This window comes from Photinus pyralis, unplaced genomic scaffold (assembly GCF_008802855.1).
Source record: "Photinus pyralis isolate 1611_PpyrPB1 unplaced genomic scaffold, Ppyr1.3 Ppyr1.4_LG4, whole genome shotgun sequence".
Classification (NCBI taxonomy): Eukaryota; Metazoa; Arthropoda; class Insecta; order Coleoptera; family Lampyridae; genus Photinus; species Photinus pyralis.
The window spans coordinates 15,053,457-15,079,592 of NW_022170511.1; the positions used below are offsets into that span (position 1 = coordinate 15,053,457).

The 26,136-nt window shown below is 35.7% G+C and overlaps 1 protein-coding gene across 2 annotated transcripts; it reads left to right on the plus strand.

The window, feature by feature from the left end:
* The first annotated feature begins 1,859 nt into the window (after nucleotides 1-1,859).
* Nucleotides 1,860-22,775, plus strand: LOC116167658. 2 transcript variants are annotated; one of them, XM_031483091.1, is made up of 7 exons: nucleotides 1,860-1,965; nucleotides 9,631-11,810; nucleotides 17,514-17,565; nucleotides 17,837-18,061; nucleotides 18,111-18,337; nucleotides 18,391-18,695; nucleotides 20,292-22,775. In XM_031483091.1, the coding sequence occupies exons 2-7, from the start codon at nucleotides 9,657-9,659 to the stop codon at nucleotides 21,751-21,753; spliced, it is 4,425 nt and encodes a 1,474-aa protein (XP_031338951.1). In that variant the 5' UTR covers nucleotides 1,860-1,965; nucleotides 9,631-9,656; the 3' UTR covers nucleotides 21,754-22,775. The 2 variants fall into 2 exon arrangements, with proteins under 2 accessions (XP_031338951.1, XP_031338950.1); XM_031483090.1 differs by having other exon boundaries at nucleotides 1,861-1,965; nucleotides 17,514-17,607.
* The last annotated feature ends 3,361 nt before the right edge of the window (nucleotides 22,776-26,136 follow it).

The following is a 26,136-nucleotide window of genomic DNA, read 5'->3' on the forward strand; positions in this document are numbered from 1 at the left end:
GATAACTCAATTCAGTACAAAAACACATCAAAATACCTGTACGATCAATTGAGCTAACACAACTCGTAAAATAATAAATTGCATGTACATAGGAAACATGTAAATGGTGTGGCTCTACTACAGTCTTCAGTTAACATAAATTAATTTAACACGAAAAGTACATGTGAGAATGCCAATTGCAAGTATTCATGTGAAAATCGATTATCGCTCAAGCAAAACATATTTTAAATAGAGTAAAATATGAGAGGGACCCTAATATCTCGCATTGCTAAGATGATAATCCGCACGAGACGAGTAGGCAACAGATACAGCGAACGGTCGAACTCTATTAGGTACCTGCTCCACGGAGACAGAATTAACCACTCGCACATACAAACATCGAAACATCAAATAAGAGAGCCCCCTTTCGTATAGCTAACGCACAAGAACTGCGGCGCGCCACGAATCAGAAAGTAACAGATACAGCGAACAATCAAACTGTATTAGGTACTTCCCTCACGGAATAGTTACGATTCAATCGAACAGAGCAACATCGCACTGATAATCAACTGCTCGTGAATACAGAAACAAAATTATGGCATAATCATCTGTACAGTATAGCAAACACGATTCATCTAACGGCACTCATAAAACAAAAGCATGCGGAGTTACACCATAATTGGATATCGACAGTTTATGCAAAATCAGCAAAATATAAATAATATCAAATTGTGGCAAGAAATTCAATTACAACACAAGAATAAAATGGTTACTACCTGTAAATACACCTTCAAAACACCATCACCAAAATAATCAAGAATAAAAACCGGGAACGCGTGATGCCTTCCGTCGACCTCTTCACCATCTCCTTCATTCTCCCCTAGCTTCGTTACGACAATCCCCTGGTTATATACAGAGCATAAGATTATCACACGCTCAAAAATTGACTCTCAATGTAATTTTTCTTAACTTTTTATGGGACCGAAACCATGTGGATTTAAACATGCTGAAAGTAGTTGCTTTTGCAAGTAATCTGAAAGAAGATATTGATCAAAAATCGAGGGCGGGCATGCCGGTCCAATTTTATTCCTATTTTATTTTATTTTTGTTTCATTGTGAAGCCGAAAATTGGGCCGTCGAGATGGGTCTGAAATATTATGATCTTACCGTTTGAGATTATAGAAGAGCAATTTCCAATAACTATTTACCCAGTGTTTAAGTGACTTAATCCTTCATTTTACCATCCATTTCGTTTGATAAAGTTAATTTTCTTTTAAAAGTTTGTTAATTTGGTTTTAAGTTTTTATATAATACAGCGCACTTACACTACAAATGGGTTTCTTTGTATTTTCTTCCACGTTTGGATATCTATGCGTCCAAGAAATGTGCTTAAGAAATGTGTGTTCTGCACCTCGAATCGAATTTGAGGGCAAGATTTTGGGTATTCACCTATATGAAATAGGTGCATAAATAACATCTTTGGCTCGCTAGAAGCCTATTGCCTCCGGGATCACTGAAAACCAAAACAATTCAACTATCTGTTCTCTTTTTGTGTAGGTAAATCTTATTTGCACAAAGCGAAGAAAAAATGTTGACCTTCAAATCTGTTCTGTAATATTTTCTTGATTTGTTGATTATTTAATATTACTTTGACCTTTATAACTGTATAATCTGAAAGATACCATTTCATCGGTTCTAGCAGATCATTTCATTCAAGAGGTAAGAAATTTTCACATCAATCGAACGTTGCTTTTTGTCTCACTTGGTATAAACTTGAAAAGTACGTGATTAATGCAATAATTTGAGGATGCTCCAAAGTAAAGAATTTGCCCAGAAAATATTTATTTAACCCGATTGTCGTGAAACTGCAAAATATCATAATTTTGGACAAGCGATGGTGTACAAACACCTTTAGGTGAACATAAATGCAGATCTTCATTTATTCAACAACTTCGACATAGCGCATTCATCTTGGGATATAAACAGGTACGTGTAAAAATATTCATTTATTCACCAACATTTCTGTGAGTAAAACAGGAAAATATTGTTTTGATCTTTTGATGCACAGGAACTTTATGATATTTCGTACTATGCCAGATTTGGTCGTCAATTACAACAAATTGCGCACTACCTTAGTCTTGCTCGGGATTTGGGACATAGAACTGTACTTGTGATCTATAGTCATGGGGCCATAATTATAAAATGCTTCGTTGGGTATGAATAATTTTGTTCATCATTGCCGAATTACGTGCAATGCTAATTTGCATATGAAAACTGGAGTAAAAATGCTCTCGTCCATAAACGCACGTACTGTGTAGACATTTGTATTTATCTCGTTTTAATGGAATTCGAATGCTTTGTTATGATATGTATAATGGTCGGCAGGACAGAATGCCGGTTACAGAACACCTGAAGCCGGTCTCCAATCGTATGGTTTACTATGAAAAACATACGATTGTAGACCGACATCAAGTGTTCTGGGACCGCCATTCTCTCCTGGCGAGCCTAATACCGTGCGATCAAAAATGAGTTCCTGTCGAGTCACCTTTGGAACTTTTGTTTACATGGAAATCGTACTTAACTTGAACTTCCAAAGGCTACTCGACAGCAACTCATTTTTGATCGCCCGTTATGTATAGTTAGGTTTAATGATGAACATGATTGAAAATATGTGTCCTCAATTCTTTCTTCTTTAAAGTACCGAGTCACATGCGCAAGTGGAACACGTCAGATTCTCGATTTTCCTAGGATGCGCGATAAAAGTAAAATTTTTGCTTCCACAGGTGTTTTCACTGTATAGTACCTAATTAGTACTTTATACCTCCTGTTTTTGCAATTGTTTTTGTTCAAAGACCCTGTTTCGGCTGTGCTACTATATCGGTGTGGTTTCATGAGTTCTTCAAAGAAAGTTTTCTTTGGTACACAAAATTTCGGAAATTCCCCTCATTTCAGTGTACTTTTATAAAATTGTGTACTAGAAAACTAGAATTCGAATGTATCTGATGTATGAATAATATTTACATACATCGAAAACTTTTGCAATGAACACCTACAGGGATAATTATAAATTTGCAAAATATTTAATGCTTTAATTACACGATTAGTAGGATTCTTGTTAATCTCGCACTCCATAAAAACAACTTTTCTATATGAAAATGCAGTCGCCAATGTCTTATGGAAAGTAAGTTTATTAAGGGCCATTGATTTATTTGGAAAAGCCTTGTCACAATTCGATTGCCCTCGTTTTGATGGTGTATACAGACGAAGTACTTTTCCCATATTACAAGTGATTAAATTCAACGGTTTACGTAATGTTTTGTTTTAATATGACGGGAAAAACGGTAACTAAAATTAGGTGGTTGGTTCGATATCGCCCAAATTGGATAATTATATAGGTAATGTGAACGGGTATTGATTTTTCTTAACTGAAGAACACTCGTTTCTGCTTTTTCGTAATCCAATAATGCGAATGTGTGAAAGAGTTGGGAAGGAACATCTATGCTGAATGACTCGAATTTTACATCTCACGCACAAGCATCGTTCGTTATTTAGAATCCAACGGTCTGATTACCTGCGAAGGTAAAATAATTAGGGCTAAGAATCTTAATCAAATTAACCCAAATTCTCGCTTCTCAAGCCGTTTTAATGCAATTAACGTGATTGACACTTCATCTGGTTCGAAGGACCACTACGTGTTCTTATTGTGGTGTACTTTATGAATCCAATGGTGTCTAAATAAAATTTAAGTTTCAAAGTAAGACTGTAACGAAACAGTATGCTGGATCATGAATTGATTAATCCGAATGAACCATTTTAATAAATTGAATACGGAAAACTTAATAAATCTTTCTTTAAACAGATCTTTATTTGTTTTAAGAAGTTGCATAAGATTAGACGCCTTTCAGAAGGATTTTGTCTCCGTTTTAATGAATAGCACTGAATGTAAAATTCACCTGTACGTGTGTTTGTAGACTGAACTCCTAAACGGCTGGACGGATTTTGATGAATTTTTAGCGCATCTTTAAGAATTAAAAAAAATTTTGGTTTTGCGCATGCGCGGTGCCAACTTTCTTATTTATGGAGGGATTTTAATGAAATTTGATACATAGCCACTTGGAATAAAAGCAAATGTAGCGCCATTTTCCAAATTTGGTTTTGCGCTTGCGCAGTGCCCACTTTCTTATTTATGGAGGCATTTAAATACAATTTGATACATAGCCACTTGGAGTAAAAGCAAATATAACGCCAGTTTCTCAAAATTTGGTTTTGCGCATGCGCGGTGCCAACTTTCTTATTTATGGAGGGATTTTAATGAAATTTGATACATAGCCACTTGGAATAAAAGAAAATGTAGCGCCATTTTCCAAATTTGGTTTTGCGCTTGCGCAGTGCCCACTTTCTTATTTATGGAGGCATTTAAATACAATTTGATACATAGCCACTTGGAGTAAAAGCAAATATAACGCCAGTTTCTCAAAATTTGGTTTTGCGCATGCGCGGTGCCAACTTTCTTATTTATGGAGGGATTTTAATGAAATTTGATACATAGCCACTTGGAATAAAAGAAAATGTAGCGCCATTTTTCAAATTTGGTTTTGCGCATGCGCAGTGCCAACTTTCTTATTAATGGAGGCATTTAAATAAAATTTGATACGTAGCCACTTGGAATAAAAGCAAATATAACGCCAGTTTCAAAATTTTGTTTTGCGCATGCGCAGTGCCAACTATCTTATTTATGGAGGGATTTAAATGAAATTTGATACATAAGCACTTGGAATAATAGTACAGAGTGAGCAACAAAGATTGAAGCGTGCCGCTTCAGCTAAATTGGCAATGTGCCGCTCATAGCATATGCTGATTTGATACAAGATACGAAATACGAATAGACGCACGTCACTGTGACAGCGCAGAACGTCATTTTCGTATACAACTCCATACAAAGAAGGTAGTTTTGATATTAATAGGAACAAGCAGTGATGACGCACGCTTCAATCATTGTTGCTCACACTGTATATTATATACCGCGGGACTGAAGTAGTACTTTTAATCCCGAAGGTAAAGTTTATGGCCCGACCGAAGGGAGGGCCATAATTTACCTGAGGGATTAAGACCACTACTTCAGTCGCAAGGTATATACGATATTTTTCGTACTTCCGAAACCGAAACACTTAATATGTATGGAGTTAGAGAACGCGTTCTTTCAAAAAATCGCTGCTTAACAAGTTACCATAGGAACGTTGCGTTGGTATGACAATCCCTATGCCATGGTAACAAAAATAATTTGGAAACTGTCATTGCTAGTGTCATAATTTTGGTGGTGGGTGACAAAGGTGTATTTGATATTGATAAAAAGCGGCCAAAGTAGGTAAAGAATTGATACCACCGAAATCCAAAAAACTATATGAGCAGCAGTACGATGCGTTTAAGAAGTAGTGCCGCATATAAAATGTGGAACAACCTACTGAAATTGCCTTGTTAGTAATTTCATCCTTCCGGGATTTTCGTCTAATTTTAATCCCGGCAGGACAAAAAGTGACACTTCAGTACTTGTCATAATGGAGTGAAGTTGTTACTTTAGTCCCGGAAGTACGAAAAAGAAAATTTAATACCAGTTTCAAAATTTGGTTTTGCGCAGTGCCAACTTTCTTATTTATGGATGCATTCAAATGAAATTTGATACATAGCCACTTGGAATAAAAGAAAATGTAGCGCCATTTTCCAAATTTGATTTTGTGTAGGATGTGCAGTGCCAACTTTCTTATTTATGGAAGAAATTTCGTAGGGGTGGTTAAAAAAATGCGCTTTACCTGCACAAGGGTTGTGCACAATTTGTACTTGTTTTATGTGCCTCTGTGTCTTCCCGGATGGTTGGGCCACTAGGGAATCATATATCCGTCAATCGTATCTTTGAAGAAAATTAACACATAATACAAAATTTTGGAAACTTAAACTTTCTGTTCGTCCGTCTGTGTACAGGGTGTTCCAAATTGCTTGTTTTCGATGTGTTTCGGGAATATTTTGAGAACTAAAAGAGAGGTATGCGGCTTGCACTTCTCGGAGTTACTGCCCAGATTGACGATGTCACTTTTGACGTATGACTAGCGCGAACGGGGCAGCAGCGCAAAAGTCCAAAAATGCAATAAACAATTTTACTTATAACTCAGTTATTTGTGTGAATATCAAAAAAGTAAAAAGAAATAAAGTTATGTAAAAATAGTCTCTTAGTAAGGGGGTATTTTGATATTTTCAATAGCCTCCTTAGTTTTTAAGATACAGCGACAAGTTTTGTTTCTTTAAATCGAATGTATAACATTTTTAACACCAATAAATTCCTTATTTTTTCGAATTAGAAAAATACATAGTTATCAATATGGTTTGTATGAAAAAAAAATGTGATAAATAGGAAAAACCATTATTCAGTTTTGAAAATGTGGATTAAATACAAGTAGGTCGTGGAATATATAGTTCATATTCATTTATCTCAAATCTGACTGAAACCTATGTCTATGGTTTATTCAGACTTTAGATTGATTTATATTGATTACAGAGACTATCTTTTAGATATATATATAATTTGAACTGAAAAAGATCAATGAGCAAATTGTATTAAAATACTGTTATTTCACACTGCATTTCCTGAAATATGAACTATATATTCCGCGGCCTACTTGTATTTCATCCACATTTTCAAGACAATAACGGTTTTCTCTACCTCAATTTTTTCTTATCAAACTTACCGATAACTATGTATTTTTCTAATTAGAAAAAAATTTTATACTTTCCATTTGAGGCTAAGTAGGCCATGGAAAATATAAAAATACCCTCTAAGAGACTATTTTTACGTAACTTTTATTCTTTCTACTTGGTTGATATTCCCACAAATAACCGCGCTCATAACTACATAACACTGTTTTGCATTTTTGGGCTTTTGCGCTGTTGCCACATTTACGCGTCATACGGTAAATCATCTCATCTCATCTTCATACTACGAATCATACGTGAAAATTGACGAGGTCAATGTAGGTAGTTTTGAAAAGTAATCTGGTGGAAACCGCATAACTCTCTCTTTTAGTTCTCAAAATATCACAGAAAAACTTCGACAAGAACACCCTGTACAACTTTCTTACTTGATTTTGCTGCAATGGAGGCACAACTTAACGTTTAATGCTTCAAATTTCAAGGAATTTCGCTACATCACTGAACTTAAACAGTAGTCTAAATTTAACATCCATTATAGTTTATACAAACACAATCAAACACACTATACTATAAACAGTGATTAATGCATGGCTTATTGATAAAATTGCTTTTAGATATCATGTTTTCATTATGATTTCTGTAATATTAACTGGCAGACGATACCTATTACAATTATCTGTGAATGTATCATTTTGTATAATTTATGTTATCACTTTCTATAAGCGATTTTGTTTTGGATAATAAAAAAAATGTTCACTAAAACCATTAACTAATACAGACCCCCCCCCCCCCCCCATCAATGCTAAAACTAGTAAATTGACGTACGCGTGGCGGGAGGGAAAATTCAATCACTGGGTAAAAGTAATTCTCATAACCTTCCCCATAAATCATTTAAATACGTTGTATTTAAAAAATTTAAATTTAACTTTAATCCAAAATTATTTAAATCTAACGTATTAAAGGATTTATGGGAAAGGATATGAGAATTACTTTTACCCGTGATCGATGCCACCCTATTTAGACAACAGTCCAAAACAACTTCAATATGGACCTAAACAATGATAAATAAAATTCACATAAATTTTAAAAATTCCGATTTATATCAAAGATGATCATTACTTTACTCCAGGCTAAATAGCTCTAAAATAATTTATTTTCAAAAAAAATTATTTACCGGGCGAAACCGGGGTTTTCAGGCAGGTGAAATGAATAGAAATTGGGAAAAAATAATTAAAACAGCTGAATTTTTCCGCGGGTGAAATCCCGGGGGTTGAAAGGGGTGGAAAGTGGGGTTAGAAATTTGGAGAGAACATAGCTTGTTTTATGATAAAAAAGAAGATAATTTTTGGGCCCGTAAAGTTGAACCGGTTCCAAGATCTCACGATTTCTGAAAAAATCACCTCTTTTTCAAGGGGATGAAAAATCTATTATTTTTTTTCATCGTACAGAGGTGCGCGGGGTATCAAAATTTGCGTAACAACTTACATTTTAAAAATAAAAAATAAAAAATATTATTCCAATAGAAAAATTTTAAGAAAAGCGGCAAAAACCGAGGGAACAGTTTTAAGATATACCGATTTTGACAGTAGGTAAATAGGCTTTTTTGCAAATAAATTACCGTATTGAATCCGCGCTAATAAAAAGTTTTTGAAATCTGTCTTCTCTCTCCTCTCTAATGTTGCTAAAATATTTTCTTTTGTTTCCTAGTGCCCAACTGCCTTAATTAAAACATATTTTTTATATCTTTTTTCTGCATTTTTACCGCAATAAAAGCAATTCGAAGTAAAATCGAATTCTTTTGCTTCCTGAACAATTTGTTAACTAACTCTTCTTCCTGCCTGTTTTACAGCTGATGGGATTAAGCTGGGCCTGTTGATCGTTAATTTACAGGAATTATGAATAAAATCATCATAAATTTCCAGGTTCCAGGTTTTACATCTCAAATCATTTGATTTGACCCGTAAAACTAACGTTCTTATTGCAGATTTTGCAAGTTTATCAACAGGCCCAACGCAATTGCATCAGCTAAACAGGCAGTGAACAAAAAGAAATTGTTCAGGAATCGGGAAGGAAGATAATTCGATTTTATTTCGAATTGCTTTTATTGTGGTAAAAATGCAGAAAAAAGAAATAATAAAGATGTTATAACTAAAACAGTTGAGCATAAGACAACAAAAGAGAATATTTAAGCGCTCATTAAAGAGAAGCAAGAAGATAGATTACGAAAAAATCTTTATTAACATCCAACATGTTGATTTATCATGTCAAAAACCGTGTATATCTTAAAACTGTTTTTCCAGTTTTTGGCGATTTTCTCGAATTTTTGCTATAGGAATACTATTTTTTTATTTTTGTTTATTAAAATATAGGTCTTCCCGAAAATTTTTCTACCCCGCGCACCTCTGTACGATGAAAAAAAAAATAGATTTTACATCCCCATGAAAAAGAGGTGGCTTTTTTCAGAAATCATGAGATCTTGGAAACGGTTCGACTTTACGGACCCAAAAAATTATCCTCTTGTTTATCATAAAACAACGACTTTTTTTCGCAAAAATAAGAATAAAAAACGAAAAAACCAGTTTTTCTGGTTTTTCTAGGAAAATTGGAGGTAATGTGAAAATAGTGTAGATAAAAAAGTTGCTCATTTTTTTAATCTCTATAACTTTTACGTTGAACATTTTCGTCTAAAATTAATAGTTTTGCCAAAATTTGCAAAACACCACTTTCAACCCCCGCGATTTCACCCGCGGAAAAATTCAGCTGTTTGAATTATTTTGTCCCAATTTCTATTCATTTCACCTGCATGAAAAACCTGATTTCGCCTGGTAACTAATTTTTTTTGTCAAAAAATATTATATAGCCTGGACTACTTGGGGAGCTTTGCATTTTTATTCATTTTTATCTGCAATACTATGAATGCCATAGTAATTAAAATCGTTTCTTTTGTTTAAGGTTCCAAAATTCACCATACAAATGTGATGGCCGGTCGTGAAAAGAAAATCGCAGTTGGTAGAAAGCAATCGACCTCATCGCCTGTACCATCGAAAGAGTCTACTCCTGAAGCTTCAAAACTGACTGTTGTAAAGACTGAATCAAATCAAAGCGAAGATGTTTCCACAAAGCCTACAAAAGCGGCGGCGACCAAATCCGGCATTAAATCTGTATCTGTTAAAAACGCCAGTGCTTTGTCAAAGAAAATTACTAAGACTGTTGGTAGAAAAGCAATTGGTAAAGCTCTAACCTTAAATATTAAAGCTAGGGAAAAGAAAAATGTTAAAATAAAACAACAGATCGCTAAAACCTTACTCAATAATGCGAAGAATAACCTGGAAGGTAAGAAAGCGGCCCTGTTGCAAAACGGAGTGAAACCAAAACGGGTCCGACGGAAAAAAATTGAAATAGAAATGGAAAGGAGGAGGCTGGAAGAGGCGAGACTTGCGAACCTAGAAAACGTAGTTAGTGATCCTAGTGTAGAAAAAAAAATTGTAAAAAAACGAATTAAAAAAGTGCCTGCTGGTGATAACACAAAGAAAGCTAAAGTAGAAACTACTAATGATTACTCTAGTGTAGATGAAACAATTAATTCTATATTAAGTCAAATTGTGGCGGAGGAGGATGCAAAAATAGCCAAAAAACAGAAACTAAAAAAGCCTAAAATGGATACAGCCGAAGAGTCTATCGAAGATGTGGTTAAAGATCTAACATATTTACTTAAAGCTGATGAAATAAAACAGGAGGAGGATTTAAAAACTGAAACGGTCAGGGCGAAGAGGCCGTCCACTAGGAAACCAAAATCGGACGTAGCAAAGAAAAGAGTTGTAAAAAAAGAGAGCCAAGCAAATCAGCTGGATGAAATCACTTTGGATGCATCCGCTAAACATCTCATCGACATGTTAGATCTTAGTGTAGATAAGGCTAATCAATTATTGTTGCCTACCTCCCCCAGGCGACACAGTATAGAGAAATGTTCTGTAGATATTAAGAATACCGTAGACGGTGTAGGTAATTTAAGGGCGCCCACGCCTAGATCGAAGCGTACATTAAAAGTTAGGCAAAGTGTGGATGCCAAATTAACAAATGCACGTTCTGATATTGTGCCCGTTCTTCGCAATGGCAAAAATCGCAAAAATTCGCTTTCGAACAGCACTGAATCTAGAAAAAGGAAGCGCTTAGGCTCCGATCTTAGTGGATCGGAAAAGTCGGTGTCTAAGCTATCCGGTTATGAATCAGATAGTAGTTTTAATGACGTAGCTTCCGGTGATAAAATGGACCAAAAAGATGAACAGTTTAAATTAGATTCTGCGGATAATTCACAACGAAATTCCGGACCAAAAACTGAAGTGGACTCTTCATTAAATGGATATGAAGAAGACAATATTAAGAAAGAGGACGTTACAGATAGTAACTCGAATGTATGTTCGGATATGAAAACGGAAGTTCCTGAAGAATCGTTGTATATATTAAACAATGAGGAAATACGCCATTACAATGGAGGTGTTAGCTCAAAAGTGCCTGAAAAGTCAATTATTTTAAATAAAATGAAACAAACATTCAATGATGTGATAAGTGAAGATCAAGATAAACAAACTGTAAATGTGCCCAATAAACCACCCGACAGTGCAAGTGTGCAAGTTACAACCTCCACATTTTACGGACACCTAACTAATAAAAGTGATATAATTTGTGATAATACCGAAAAAACCGAAGACCAAACACTAGAAGACGAAAATATAAAAAGCGACGACGACAATACCGTGGAACAAATAGCGGCCGATTGCGCAAGTATCATCGCCAGTTTGGAGGAGGAGGAGGAGGACTGTATCGACGCATCCCAAAAGGTGGACGTCGGCGCCCCATTGAACAAGGATGAAAATGTCGAAAATCTGACGCTGAAGGGCGACATTCTGCAGGCGTTAGGTTTACAAAGTTTGAAGGAGGCGGAGGAGGCGAAAAAGGAAAAGCCGAGTAAAAGTGACTATACTGGGACGCTGAAAACTGTGATTAAACTCAATCGTGGCGAGAAGAAGAAGGGGCGCGGTAGCTTCAAACTTACCCTCCAAAAACATAAAGGGAAGGCGAAAGAAAATGAGCCCAACGGAACTGGCGCCGATGATGAACAGAAAAACAAAGAGGTAAGAGTAATTCTGTAATATTTTTTTCTGAAAATAATTCTTGATGGCCACAACGCCCACTAGTGACATCTTCTACTGACGTTGATGATAGGTCTACTTTATTGTTATTCCATGACAACTTAACTTTCATTAACAAGTTTCAATTAAGTTTGCTATAATCGATTTAGTAGAAATGAATTCTTCTACCCTGGTAAATAAGGGTAGATTCTTGATGCAATTAGTTTTTAAATTTCATTCGACTTTGATTTAAAAGAAACAATCGAGAAACAAATGCTATTGTGTCATAAATCAAAAATATCTACAGTGATATTTATTAAGAAATAGACAGGGATTTTTGTATTGTGACCCCTATGTCTACTTTTATATGGCAAAATCGCTCCTGAAGGGCGCCTAATTTTATGCAACTAAAATAACTTCTTAAAACAAATAAAGATGTGACTGTCGTAGGTATTAATTAATTTGAATATTGTTGCTATTTTGCTTCACAGAAATTAAATCTCTTAACACTACCTTAAACTGTTACTGGCACTATACCAATTACGGAAGCCAAAGCAACAATATTCAAATTAATTAAATGACAGCCTGATCTATAGTTTTAAGTTATTTTGGTTGCATTGCCATTTAAAAGTAGACATAGGGAAAAATACATGCCGTAAATCCCTATATCTATTTCTTAATCAATTTCAATGTGTTTGGTGTTCGTTGATGAAGAGAATAAAAGAGATTACTATTTTTGGGAAAAACTGAGTTTTCAAATTTTTAAAAATAGCTATAGCTGAAGATTCTTAAACAATTACATATTAAAAGTCGAGCAGATGATAAGCAAAATTCAAACCTTAACGTTGTACTGAGTACCCTCTTTTTTTCACGTAACTGTTACCCACAGGACTGATGTTGATAAAATGAACCTCCACTTAAAATTATTAACCGATGCAACTAACCATTAATTTTGATGGCCAAAGCGAGGGCCAACTCTCTCAAAACTTTTTCAATGATTATTATGATATGATTCATTATGAGATACTTAACACATCAAATGAAAATTATTAACACTGATTTATGAAAAAACGAAATTTCAGCTAAATTGTATGATGTGTTGCCTACGAGGTTGCCTACACCATTGATTATGTAGGCAGCACGCAGTGCATTGTACAATGTAAATATTTTCAAATAACTTTTTAGCTCATTTTCCAACTCATGTTGGAAGGCGCTATTATGACCACTTTCTCCGTCCGTCCGAGGCCTTAACTACTACAGTGCTTAAGCCGAGGCTTAAGCGTTCTTTTTGCATTCGGTAGCGTATAGCTCTGATACCTCAACCTAGAAAAATCTTGATGATTAATGTGCGCATGGGCAGACTTTCTTATTTATGGAAATATTTTTTTGTAATTTTAACCATACATGCTTCTAGTAAAGATAAGCATATCACACTATAAAAAGCATATGTCCGCATCAATGTCATCTTTCTTATTTATGGAGATATTTTTTTAAATTTTAACCACAGACGCTTCTAGTACTTGATGTCAACTTTTCTCTTTCTCTCTCTTTCTCTCTCTTTCTCTCTCTCTCTCTCTCTCTCTCTCTCTTGCTCTGAGCAAAATAAATTTTTAAAAAAATGTGCTATTGTTTGCGTTTTGTCCGAGGTTTTGTCCCTCGTTTTGTCCCTTCCGTCCGGGTCCACTTCTGCGATTTTGAACTTTTTACAGAAATTGTCCTAGAGTTGGGGAATTTTTTGCACATGTTCCATTTTCTACCCCTGACATTGTTTGTGATTTGTTTCAAAACTTTTTGGTCTCTTGTCATTTTTAGTGAACTTTCCAACTCATGTTGGAAGGTGCTATTATGGCCACTCTCTTCGTCCGAGGCTTTAACTACTCTTACAGTTTCCAAGATATTTAATTCGTTCTTTTTGCATTCGGTACCTTAGGTATAGCTCTGGCACCCGAGCCAAGAAAAACATTGACGATTTATGTGCGCATGAACAGACTACGCAATGTGAACTTTCTTATTACTTATATAGATATTTTTTTGAAATTTTAACCACAAATGGTTCCAGTGAAGACGAGATATCGCATATCCGAAAAATCAGATGCAGATGCGCATACTGTGAAATGTGCAGTTTTTTATTTAGAGATATTTTTTTGAAATGTTAACCAAATATTTTTCTAGTAAAGGGAAACATATCGCATATTTTAAATATATCAGGTGTGCGTATGCGCTGCGCTTTCTTATAGGAATATTTATGCCTTTTTTTCCTTGGTAGACATAAATACATGACCTTTCGAGAAGTACTGATTAATTTATGGAAAATGCGTTAAAGATGAAAACTTTCAATTTCGTATTTGTGACCGTTATCGAGAAAAAAATAAAAATCATTTATTTATATTGTGCAAATGGACAGACAGGCAGACAGCAATACAAAATTATAAACGATCTCGAGGATAGTTAATAATTTAGTAGAGTGCATTGCCCGCCCCGCCCGTAGTGATGGTCGTCACTTTTATAAATGCTCAACGTGACCACAAAAATGCTTAAAAATGATCGTGTCATCGATCATTTTTAAAACTTCTCGGTCGTTTTTAAAAGTGACCAGCTTTTTCACCAATAATATTTTCCTAACCTCAAAATGTTAACTTTCAAACAGTAAACAGTAAAACTAAAAGTGTTTGAAGCTCTTCCGTAAAAAAACGGTAAAAACAGACACAATTGTCTGGAGATAATACAAAAAACTATTCAAAAATCAAAAAAATATGCTACTTGTACATTTTGTGGTATTCAATATGTGAATCATGCACCAAGAATGTCTGATGTTGGCAGTCTACTATCAGTGTTTAAGTTTTGTTTTAACTTTTAAGTATTAAGGGTATTATTTTGAATATGTGAATAACAAGTACAAATTGTGCACAACCCTTGTGCACGTAAAGCGCATTTTTTTAAACACCCCTACGAAATTTCTTCCATAAATAAGAAAGTTGACACTGCACATTCTACACAAAACCAAATTTGGAAAATGGCGCTACATTTGCTTTTATTCCAAGTGGCTATGTATCAAATTTCATTTAAATTCCTCCATAAATAAGAAAGTTGGCACTGCGCATGCGCAAAATCAAATATGGAAAATTGCGCTACATGTGCGTTTATTCCAAGTGGCTATATATCTAATTTCATTTAAATCCCTCCATAAATAAGAAATTTGATATTGCGCATACGCAAAACTAAATTTTGAAACTGGCGTTATATTTGCTTTTATTCCAAGTGGCTATGTATCAAATTTTATTTAAATGCCTCCATAAATAAGAAAGTTGGCACTGCGCATGCGCAAAACCAAATTTTGAAAAAGAATCGGTAGGTTATATTTCTAGTTCCACCCTCCCCCCCCCTACTTTAATAAGAGGACAGAAAGAAGGGCAGTACTCTGTAGAAAACTGTTCTTTTCATTGAGACCTTTAGTTAGAATACAATGAGGGATAACATTAATTTTTAACCCCCCCCCCCCCCCTCAGGCCCCGTCGCTCACCGGTACGCGTCAACTCGCCAGGGGCGACTCGCCACCGGACCACTCGCCACCGACTGACTCGCCAACGGGACAACTCGCCAACGGACGACTCGCCACTGCGACAACGGCGAGTTGTCCCGTTGGCGAGTCGGTCGGTGCCGAGTCGCCCTTGGCGAGTTGACCGTGTCCCTATCCCTCGCTCACTGATCTCGAAAACGAGTTGCACGGGAAGGTTATACTTTGTACAAACCAATTTATTTCGATGAGACCTTTCATTAGAATACCATGAATGGTAGAAAATGTGCCCCCCCCCCCATTTTCCAAAGTTTAACTTGGCACCACTAAAGGCATGCGTATGCAAAAGCTGAGACCAATTGGTTGTCGTACTACAGTTATGCACATTTTACTTTCAAAAACAGCATCTCAGGAAATAATTTGTGGGGGGGGGCCCCCTTTTAGACAGCGAAATTTGATGGCTGTCTGGCACACCTTCAAGGTATTTATCGACCTGTTTGTGCTATCGTCGTTCGTAATTTATCATTTTGTTAACGAGCTACAAAAAGCGAGTTTATGATTTTGGACTCTCTCTCTCTCTCCTCTGTGGACACGATAACTCACAAACAGTTTCGAATTTTCCAATTCTGTTTTTAGCAATAGATAAACAATGGTCAAGGGACTTATTGATTAAATTTTGATTAATATTCGTCAACCGGAAGTGACTTTGTCTCTCGTTGTCATTATTGGTACAGTTTATTTCATTTATGAAATATGAGAAAATTTGTAAAAAAAAGTTTATGGTTCAATAATCGCTTTTCCAAATAAATTCTAAAATGTTTCCTATGCGAGCTACGCCCTCGAAAATCTCAAAAATTGCGTTTTTCTCTGTAATTTTGGAACATGCGGCTTTGCATAAGTTTGTAAGTACCTGTGCTCTTTCTGTTTTTTTTTTGTCTAAATGGTGCAAATAAACGGGGGTGCGAATAAATATCGAATCCAAAATCAGTTTTAGATAATTCCGATTGCTTTGAAAATTAGTCTACATCTCGGTCTACATATGTATGTATTATAAGGATATAAAAAAGGCCGCTGTTGTTTTTTTACAACTTAGGCCACCAGGTCAAAAAGTTATAGTCCAAAAACAGCTCACACCTCCAGCAAAAGAGTTCCTTTTAAAACTCTTGCTAGAAACATTGATTATACACACTGTATAATCAATGCTCAATGCTAGAAATTATACAGTGCGAGTGTAAAGTCTGGAACTATCACAATACATTTTCAGTAAACGTTTTCAATAAAAAAATCAAGTAACCATGTAATAATTGCCGTTAAAATGATGATTGTTTTATTGTGTGGTTTTTGTGTAAGTAAGTGATGCGATATTTGACTTTGAATGAAAAAGAGCGAATTTGAAACAATATCTCGAATATTTCGAAATAAAGTATCATACTTTTAAGCGTATTTCAGTATAAAATATAGGGTGTCCATTAAAAAAAATTGTCGCTTACCTACTTCAGATCTCAAATACAAAAGACGATCCTGTACTGACAATTGCAGTGAAATATATCTCATTTAAGATAAAAATTGACGTGTTTGAGGATTTTTTTCAAAAACGTTTACTAAAAGTTTTATTGTGATAGTTGCAGACTTTATTTACACTCACACTGTAAGTATTTGAAGCTCCTGATTTCTCACCTCACCTCAAGCAACGATGCAGGATAAACTTTATAAATCACTAATACGCGATGTACTATGTATTTTTGTTGTCGATATTATAGACCGTTACAGAAAATCTTAGAACTGTTCTAATTCAAAAAATGCTTATTCTACCTTTCTTTATCATTAAACAATAATTGCATAACAAAGCGCCTGAAACGCATGCTGTAAGAATTCCAACTTGGATCATTTGCCATATTGGTAGGGCCACCTTGAAAATGGTAGGAGTATATCTCAATTTTGTATACCTCAATTGATCTCATACAGTTCTGTCTAGCAGGTAGCAGACCAGCTTTTGTGAAACTCCCAACTTGAGCCAAAATACTTTTTTCTCACAACTAATAACTCCCACTCTCCCAATGCTTTTTTAAAGTTGTTTTACAACTATTGCTTGTAAAACCTCAATTCAATAAAAAAAACTTCTTCCAAATTATCTGAAATCTATTAGTTGCATTTTCTGAAATAAAATTAAAAGTATTTTATTTTCTTTGCAGATTACGGGAAGTAGTTGGCGATCATATGGCGTGCAGTCATCTGACACCGCGGGTGCGCTTCGCAAGTCTCACTATTCTAACAGATCTAACATGGGTAATTAAAACACGGTTTCGGGCCTATCACTCTGTAATTACGTAGTTCACTCTCGGTTTTTTGTAACTGTAACTGTTGTAGAATCTTGCATGTTATGGTTATGGTACCTACCAGTAGTTTAGATCATTTCTCTTTTATCACTTGCACTACTTTAATTTGGAGTTGTATTGCACCCGTAATAGTTTATCGTTTAGATTTCATCCAACTTATAAAAACCTACCTTTAACAGATGGTAGCAGCGAGCATACGTCCGATGGAGATGGGGCAAACATCGACGGTGAAGATGTGGGAAAAATTCTCGTTATTCCGGAGAAAGCTAGTTCGTTTAGCATTCATCCGGATAGGCTGTGCAAGGATGAATGTTCGTACTGTTTTGGAAAGTTCGGTTTATTCGACACTCCTTGTCATATTGCGCAGATGAAAAGCATCGAAAGGCAAGATAAGATATTACAAAGTAGGTCAAATGCATTCTAAAATAATAATAGTAATAAATCATTTTTTAGCTGAAAAGCATTTAATGCGAGATTCGTGTTTATGTGATGCGTGCTATCGTCATGTCGACCGTAAGTCGAACACCCCCTCGTATTTAAACAAAGGAAGTAAACGAAATAGTATTGTTGCCCCCGGTCCGCGCCAAAATCACTGCCATGTTCTGGGATGCGGTATCGTTGCAACAAATATATTGCGACGCAAGTGGCTTATCAAAATGCGGAAAAGCGTCCGAGAAGTGGTAATGCTCCCATAAGAATTAAGAAGCCAAAAATACTGTGTCTTTTTCTGTAGATCAACATTGACTTAGAAAATCCAGGGCTTCATTCGATACCGATTTGTTCCGAACATTATCTCGCAGTCGAACATCTGATGGTCTGTGCGATGTGCAAGAGAAAACTGGCCCGAAATCATGTACATTACTTGGGCTCCGAGCTGACCGAATTAAGCGCCGCTCTTTGCGAGGAAGGCATACCTGTAAAATTAATTGATAGGCCTGTAGTTTGTAAATTGTGTAGATACTTTGCGTCTTTAGTTATGAAGCCAATTGAGGAACGTTCAGAAAATACGATAGAGTTCTTTACGGAGTATAAAAAGAGGTAAGTTAACACTTCGACTGTATATGTTTTTGTATGCATTTTTGTGTCCTGATGACACTATATAGCGCAGTGTAAAAAGAATAGATAGTGAGACAGACATAATATGACCATGGCGCGGAATCAATACAATTATTAATGATTATTTAGGTCCCAATAAAATGTCCGTAGTTTCTATACAGTGCTATTCATTATGAAGTAGACATAGGGATTTGTGCGTATTGTTTTCCCTGTCTACTTTTAAATGACTAAATGTCTTCTGAAAGACGCCTAATTTTCTGCAACCAAAATATTTCATGCGCACGCACTCTGCACTGCCATTTTGGATTTTGCAATGCATTACTAAAAGAATTCATATCTTAGTTGTTGTTTTTTAAATAGGTTGTTTGGCGACAGGAAAGAGTAGGTTAGGTTGTGATGAAAAGGTTATTAAATTCGGCCGCTATTTACCTTGAGTTTGTTATGGAATTCTCTTCCTCAAAAATTAAAATGTTCACTTTCACATCCTCCGTTAAAAATTAGGGTTGTTTACGGTGTTTTATGTGCATCACATTTAGACAACCACAAATTTTAAAGTAATCAACACCGAAAATAAGTCTCTTTACGCTCCTTAAACTGTTATCGTCACTATACCAATTGGAAATATTGTTGAATACATTCGACACGAACGAAACTAGAAATAAAGAAAGCCAAAACAAAAATTACATATAAAACTAACTGGAAATAGTGTCTAAAAACCGATTGCGCATGCGCCCTACATGCTCTCTTTGTTTATGAACCAGTTTTTCTGAAATTTTCACTGATTCTACTTCTTATAAAAGCGAATTGAACACACACATTAAAAAAAAGGATTTGCATGCCCAGAACCAATTTTTTTTAATGGCTGAAAACCAATTCGGCTGAGGTTTCAGTACGATTACTTTTGTAACTTGTGTTTTTAGTTTTATTTCTTCCTTTAGCGTTTGGTTCCACCATCTCATTTGCTTCTTATCTTACTCAATCACGATTGTACCACATATCTCCTTTGCTACCAATATTAGGACCTTCTTCAATTGCGGCCAGATATGTATAACCTAAGGTTAAGGTCAAATATATAACTATAGGAATAGGAATAGGAAAATGCACAAATACAAAAAAATAAAAGACCACTTTCTCATTACCACTTTTTGAGCTCTACAAGAGACTGTTGAGAGTTTTTCAATACAATGTTTCGTTTTGTGAAATAATTGCAAAGTTTATTTTTTATATGGCCCTTAAAAAATGTAGCATTTTTTATTACAAATATAAAAAAAACAAAAATTGATTTCAACAGGATGGTGCACCCGCGCAGAACGCCCTAATTGTGCGAGAATTTTCCAGGAAATTTATCCAATAGGTATTCTCGCACGATTAGGGCGTGGAGTTGTGTGTGACTGAATCGGTATCCCTTTTGAGGGTGTGCCAGACGACCACCGAATTTAGATCCCCCCCATGGATTATTTTGAGAGTTACTGTTAGTGGCAACTAGACTACCTTACCTTGTGTAATCGTCTCACTATCTTTTGTTTACTGTATGCTTGTACCCAACTTCGAATATTGGAGCATGTATTTTATTTTCAGATTGTTGAATGTTTATGACGTCGAAAAGGGCGAAGAAGTTATCGAAGAACAAGAGGCTGATCGAGTTAAAGATAAAGTTGAAAAGGAGCCGGCAAAAAGAAAAAAACGCTTACCAAAAACTTTATTAAATGGAGAACCATCTCGATTAGAGCAGGACATCCATACAGAAACAAATACCAAAACATCCGCAGACAGTAAATCTTCGCGTTCAGAGTCCCCTTCTGATTATATGGTTGACTATCATACTCTAATCCCCAGTATAGCGATGGATTGCGGGAGTGACGTTGAAAATTCGAAACGCGAAACAACTATCTCTCCCACAACCAAATACACCTTAAAAACTGATTCAAATGTTAATGAAAGAACGCACCCATCTCCAATCAAAGCTAAAAGTAACAGTCATGGTAAAAATACTGCAGTCGAACGACTAGGCTGTAATCCTTGCATATCTGTGCGCCAGTTATTCCCAGGTGAAGAAGAGCTAGGTCTGCAAGGTTACATCGAGTTCGGTAACGTTAAAGAAAAGACGCCGGAGGGTTGGGAGAAATGTTGCTCTATCATTCAGTACGATAATGACACAAAGTTACTGTGGCAAGAGTTACAAAAACCTTACGGCAATCAAAGCAGTTTTTTAAGACACTTGGTACTGTTAGAAAAATATTTTCGCAGTGGGGATTTAGTACTCTCGCCCACAGCGAGTCATCACTCTATTAATTATAGCGAGTCAGTTCAAAATCGTCTACGCGCATACGATAACGTACCTCATAATATTAGTTACGTGCAAACCGTAAAAAAAAGTAATCCTAATATCATATCACCCAAGCAATTGTCGCTAATTAACGCTGCCAATATTCCTAAAAATACACCCATTACAATATCACAACTTACCAATATCGCACCCACAAAAACACGCATTCCTCCTGGCTTAATTTCGTTACATCCTGGCACAACGCGCCCGGTTGCGCCGTCTCTGATGAAGGTTCCCCAATCTCAAAAAATTAAAATACCAATAACTAAGAATTGGCGACCGAACTTGATTCCCATCGACCCGAGTAAGTCATCGGACGTTGATAAGAAACCGGGCTTCGTCAAAGTAATGTCAGGTGGCAAGCCCTACCACATTACGATGGACGACTACAATCGCATGTGCGCCATTAAGAAAAGTTACGATTTAAAACAGAAGCGATTAGCGCATAATGCGAGCCCCCACTTTCGTCCCATTCTGCCACGTAAGAGTATACCCAGTACAAAAGCTACAAGTCCAAGTAAAAATGATTTGGAGACGCCGGAGATGGAGAATAATTTAGACAAATTAGATAAAACTGTGGAGAATCTTGAGAGTAAACTCGCCGAGTCTTCGAGCATGCTACTGCCGAAAATACCGAAATCGCTAACCGTTATTCCACAAACAGTTAGCAATAAATTATGGAATCCCAAACCAAAGTCTAGCACTAACTCATGATTGTTTCAAAATGCATTTAAGTGCCTCATTAAGTGTTAATATTTATTGCTAGAGGTTTACAAATTCTAGTGACATTTTGTTTGTTGTTACAATTAATATATATTTTTCTGGGAAAAATAAATTAGACTTACCTGTTATTTACACAGTTAGAAGCAAAATATTTTTTTATTGTTAGAGAATGTAAATATGTATTCTGTACCTACATAAATCACACTAGTTATAATATTTGTATATTGTAAATTGGCAACTTTATAGTTTATCTGCCGTTGAAATTTGCTCACGTGAAATTATATTTTTGCGGAAAATTTACTTAGCAATAATTCCAAAACTCTCCTTTTTGTTCTAATTGATATATAGTTGGTACAAAATAGTTGATATTACACTTTTCATTATAGAAAATGATAACTTTAGTAATTATTGGTGCTAAAGGGTTTCCTGCCACTTTCTTCTCCTCGTAAATTGTTCTTAGTGATTATGGTGAAAAGGTTTGCGCAACCTAGTCTTGAAATTACGATTTGTAGGGAGCCTATTCCGATTTCACTGAGTTTCAAAACGATGACCGTTGGGGTTGCTAATATCTTCTCGTAATCGCAATTTATTTATTAAACTCTATTACACAACCATTTTTTTTTGTATATCACATTTTTATTTATTGTAAAGTAGCTTTAGTATTATTTATAATAGTTGTAGATTCTGCTTATTTTGTAACTGTTCGATGAAGAATAGAGGACATTGTTGAGAGAAATTTAGATGTATTGACGATCGTTCGAAACTTACACTTTACGATTTGTTCTTTGAAAGGGAGTGATTTATTATATTGATCAACTGAAGGGAAACAATTTGATCAGAAAGATTTGATCTTTACAAGGCTGAAATGTTTTAAGAATGAACCGTTTATGTTACTATTAACTCACTTTTTCCTTAAATTGTTAAGAGTTGACTTTTTTTTAGTACCATGTATGTAATTATTTTAATAATGTATATATCTGGGCGTTCTTTTAAATAAATATTTAAATCTTAAACTTTCTTCCATTTCCTTAATCCTTATTAAATTATAATTCAAAATAACTATTATAGTGTCAATATTTAGTATCTCCTTCAAAGAGATTTTTTTTGTAAATGTTGGTCCCTATAATTCCATCTGGGTGCGCAGAGGCGGGTGGAACCAACAATTTGGGGGGGGGGGGCAAAAATTTAGAGGCGAAATTCGAATCTACCCCTGTCAAAATCAAAATAATTTGAAATTAACAATATTGCATAATTCGAATGTGACCATGATTATAATTACACACTGAAAATTAACACAAAATACGTTTATTTTAACATTGTCAATATTTTTTTGATAGAAAAGTCCTCTGTACTGTCAGTAAATAGCCTTCTGAATAGCACAAATGTTGTATTTGTAAAATATTACTTTGGCGTGAGAAGGCAGATTCAAAGTTATCTAAGTTTGAGAATTAAGAAAATAACTGAAATTTATTAAATTAGTTTGAATATTAATTGCACACCAAATTCAACGTAGTTTCCGCATATATGACAAGCGTGCAGTTAATTATGTTTAAATTTTATTTAGCTTTATTTTATAATAGGGGAAATTCCAACCAAAGGTACTATATCACCTGACACAAAAATTCCTGTAATGGAAAAGCTTAGTACCATAATGTGTCCACTAGACCATGTGGCGATGCGCAACAAAAAGACGAAATGTGCTACATATGGTCGGACTTGTGGAAGTATAAATGGTGGTGGGTTGTGAAAAAAAATTTAGTTCAAAAGTCTGCAAGCGGCCCCAGTGATATATGGTTGGAGGTCCATAGAGAAATGTTGCAGCATTGTATAAAACAATGGTTGCAGGCAATACCATAAAACAATTTTTTGGACAGTAAAAGTTTATTTAAAAATAGTGGCTGATTAGAAAATAAATAATGAACATGTGCGGTATTAGGGGTTTATTCAAAACGAGATGCTTGTGGCGGGCCCTGTGACGTAATAAGCCCGACCAATCAGCTGCTAGAACCATTCAGATGACATACGACTTGGCAATATTACAGGAGAATGTCATTTGTCCCTTGCGTCTGTCACAGGCACTTGTTGTTCGCTTTCCCGTTTTGATGCAGTTAAACTCGATTAGTCTATCGACATAAATGCAAGTCCTAGAATTAAGTTGGCTGTACCTTTTATAATAAAGAGAGTCATCCACCTGGCCCCGACATCTCACGCCTCCTCTATAAACTCATGGTTCTGGAATGAGGCATACGCCTGTCTACTTTACAACAAGTTACCTTCTGTGCTGCAAATTGCTGTGTAAGGATACCTCGTCCATCACTCATGTTCATGCATACTGCGTTCCCCCCTTTCTTAGTGATACCGACGTTTCCACCCCAAGCCACGAACGCCACACGAGCCAAAAACTCGTCGACCTCTGAAGGTACCGATAGTAATCCCGACGCCCCTTGGATGTCCATAACAAGGGATTGAGCTTCTTCTGCCTCAATTACGTAACTGGGTTCGCTGCTTCGGTGAAGCCCTCTCCCTTACCTGGCGCAGCCGGAGCACTCGCTTTCATCTCAAACGTGACGTCCGAGACCCCCGTCGTGTGTGTTTGAAAGTTCTGCTGCTGGAGTGCCCGATAGGATGAGGAAGAAAGTCCTGAAGCCAAGATTTTGCTTCTGGAGGCGCTTTAAGATTATGACCGTGACATGGATAGAAAATGTCTGAGGCGCATTGCAAATTGAAATTACCCTCAAATTTTTTCCAAACTTTTCAATTGCACAAAAATTTTTGCTATCTAACATTCCTAATTTTTCAGATTTCCACAAAGTAACACGTTTCGACATCAAAACAGACATTATTAGCGAACAACTATATAAATATGCTTGTTTGATAAAAATATGATTTACTTTAAACCAGGGACCCGGATCGGACCGTAAAAGAACCGAAACCGGTATTTTTTTCTGGACCGAAAACCGAACCGAAACCGTTATTCCTTCAGAAATGGAAACGTATTGAGAACCGGAACCCATATTACTTTTTTCGGTTTTTTTACGGTGGATTATAAATGTTTAATAAGGTGTCGAAATTGAAGGTATTACGGGTGGCGGTGGCGCTAATTTAGCAACTACTGTAAATGCAAATAATAAATGGAGGGGCGATGTTTTCGAAAATAAAAATAAAAAACAAGTCGTATTTTTCTTACTTTTTGTGTATTTTTCTGTTTTTTAGTAATAAATTAAGTTTAAATACACATTTCCCTCTTCCTCCTTTATTCCCCTTGTTATAAATTACTAGCCACACTGACGATACGTCACGTTTTGGTATTCATGACTTCTTTTTCGCACCTATTAATTAACAAATCACGTTGTTATAATGAATTTTTTGACTGCCATACTTTCTAAAAGACTAGAACCGCAAATAACCGTTATGGACCGAAAAAAATGCGCAGAACAGAACCGTTATTTCTTTTTAAAACCGAAACCGGACCGGAACCGTTATAAATATTTTCGCTTAAATATAAACAGAACCGGAACCGACATTTCATTTGGGTCCGGATCCCTGCTTTAAACTGATATTTATGGAGTTTTATTTAACATTGACTTAACAATTTGAATTCGTCTCTCGTCACTTCATCACTCGCGACCGCTTCCAGCCGCCATTGGCACTCGTTTTTAGAGATTTTCATATTGCTCTCAAAAATTAGGTAATGTTTGGGTTGGTTAATAAAATCTGCAGATTGTAACTCAAATACTGTGTAACTTTCCCCATTTATGTTTTTAATTTAACAACCCATCTAAAATAGAAACTCGGATCTTGTCATGCGGGATAATGACATAGCTTTTTTTGTGCAAATGCAACCTAATCGTGATTGATACATCAGTCAGGAATGTTGAGCACATACCATTATTTATAGCTAGATACTTATTTTTATAAGACGAATCGAACCCGTACGATTACGGATTCCGATGAACGAGTTACATGTTCAACTATAAAGTTCCCCCATAATTTGTCATTTTGTAATATAAAATTGCTTTCATCTTAATTTTGAATACAAAATTATATTTAAAGGTCATGAGCACGCCACTGGCGTGTAATGGGGTGTCGCCATCTACGTTTGTTAAAAGGAAGCAGCGAATTTATCTGAAGTCTCGACGTTGGGGGCAGCGCTGTTCCAATGTTTATTTCCGATTGAAACGCATTTCGTTTTCCTCCCCCACTTTCAATTTCAACCAATGAGGTTTACGTATGTAGTACACTACGTCGGCGGCGTACATAAAAGCAAAAACTAAAAGTGCAATGCTTCATTCTAGAAAATTTTCATGTGTGGTGTTAATCGCGTGTAATTTCCGAAGTGTCTATTCAGCAATAAAAAAAAACCCGAAGTTCGAA

Bases quoted from the DNA above. Each gene is read 5' to 3' on its own strand.
- LOC116167658 (XM_031483090.1), top strand. From the start codon at position 9,657: ATGGCCGGTCGTGAAAAGAAAATCGCAGTTGGTAGAAAGCAATCGACC. The intron at 18,062-18,110 runs GTAGGTCAAATG...ATCATTTTTTAG, and splicing joins GCAAGATAAGATATTACAAA to CTGAAAAGCATTTAATGCGA. The intron at 18,338-18,390 runs GTAATGCTCCCA...CTTTTTCTGTAG, and splicing joins GGAAAAGCGTCCGAGAAGTG to ATCAACATTGACTTAGAAAA.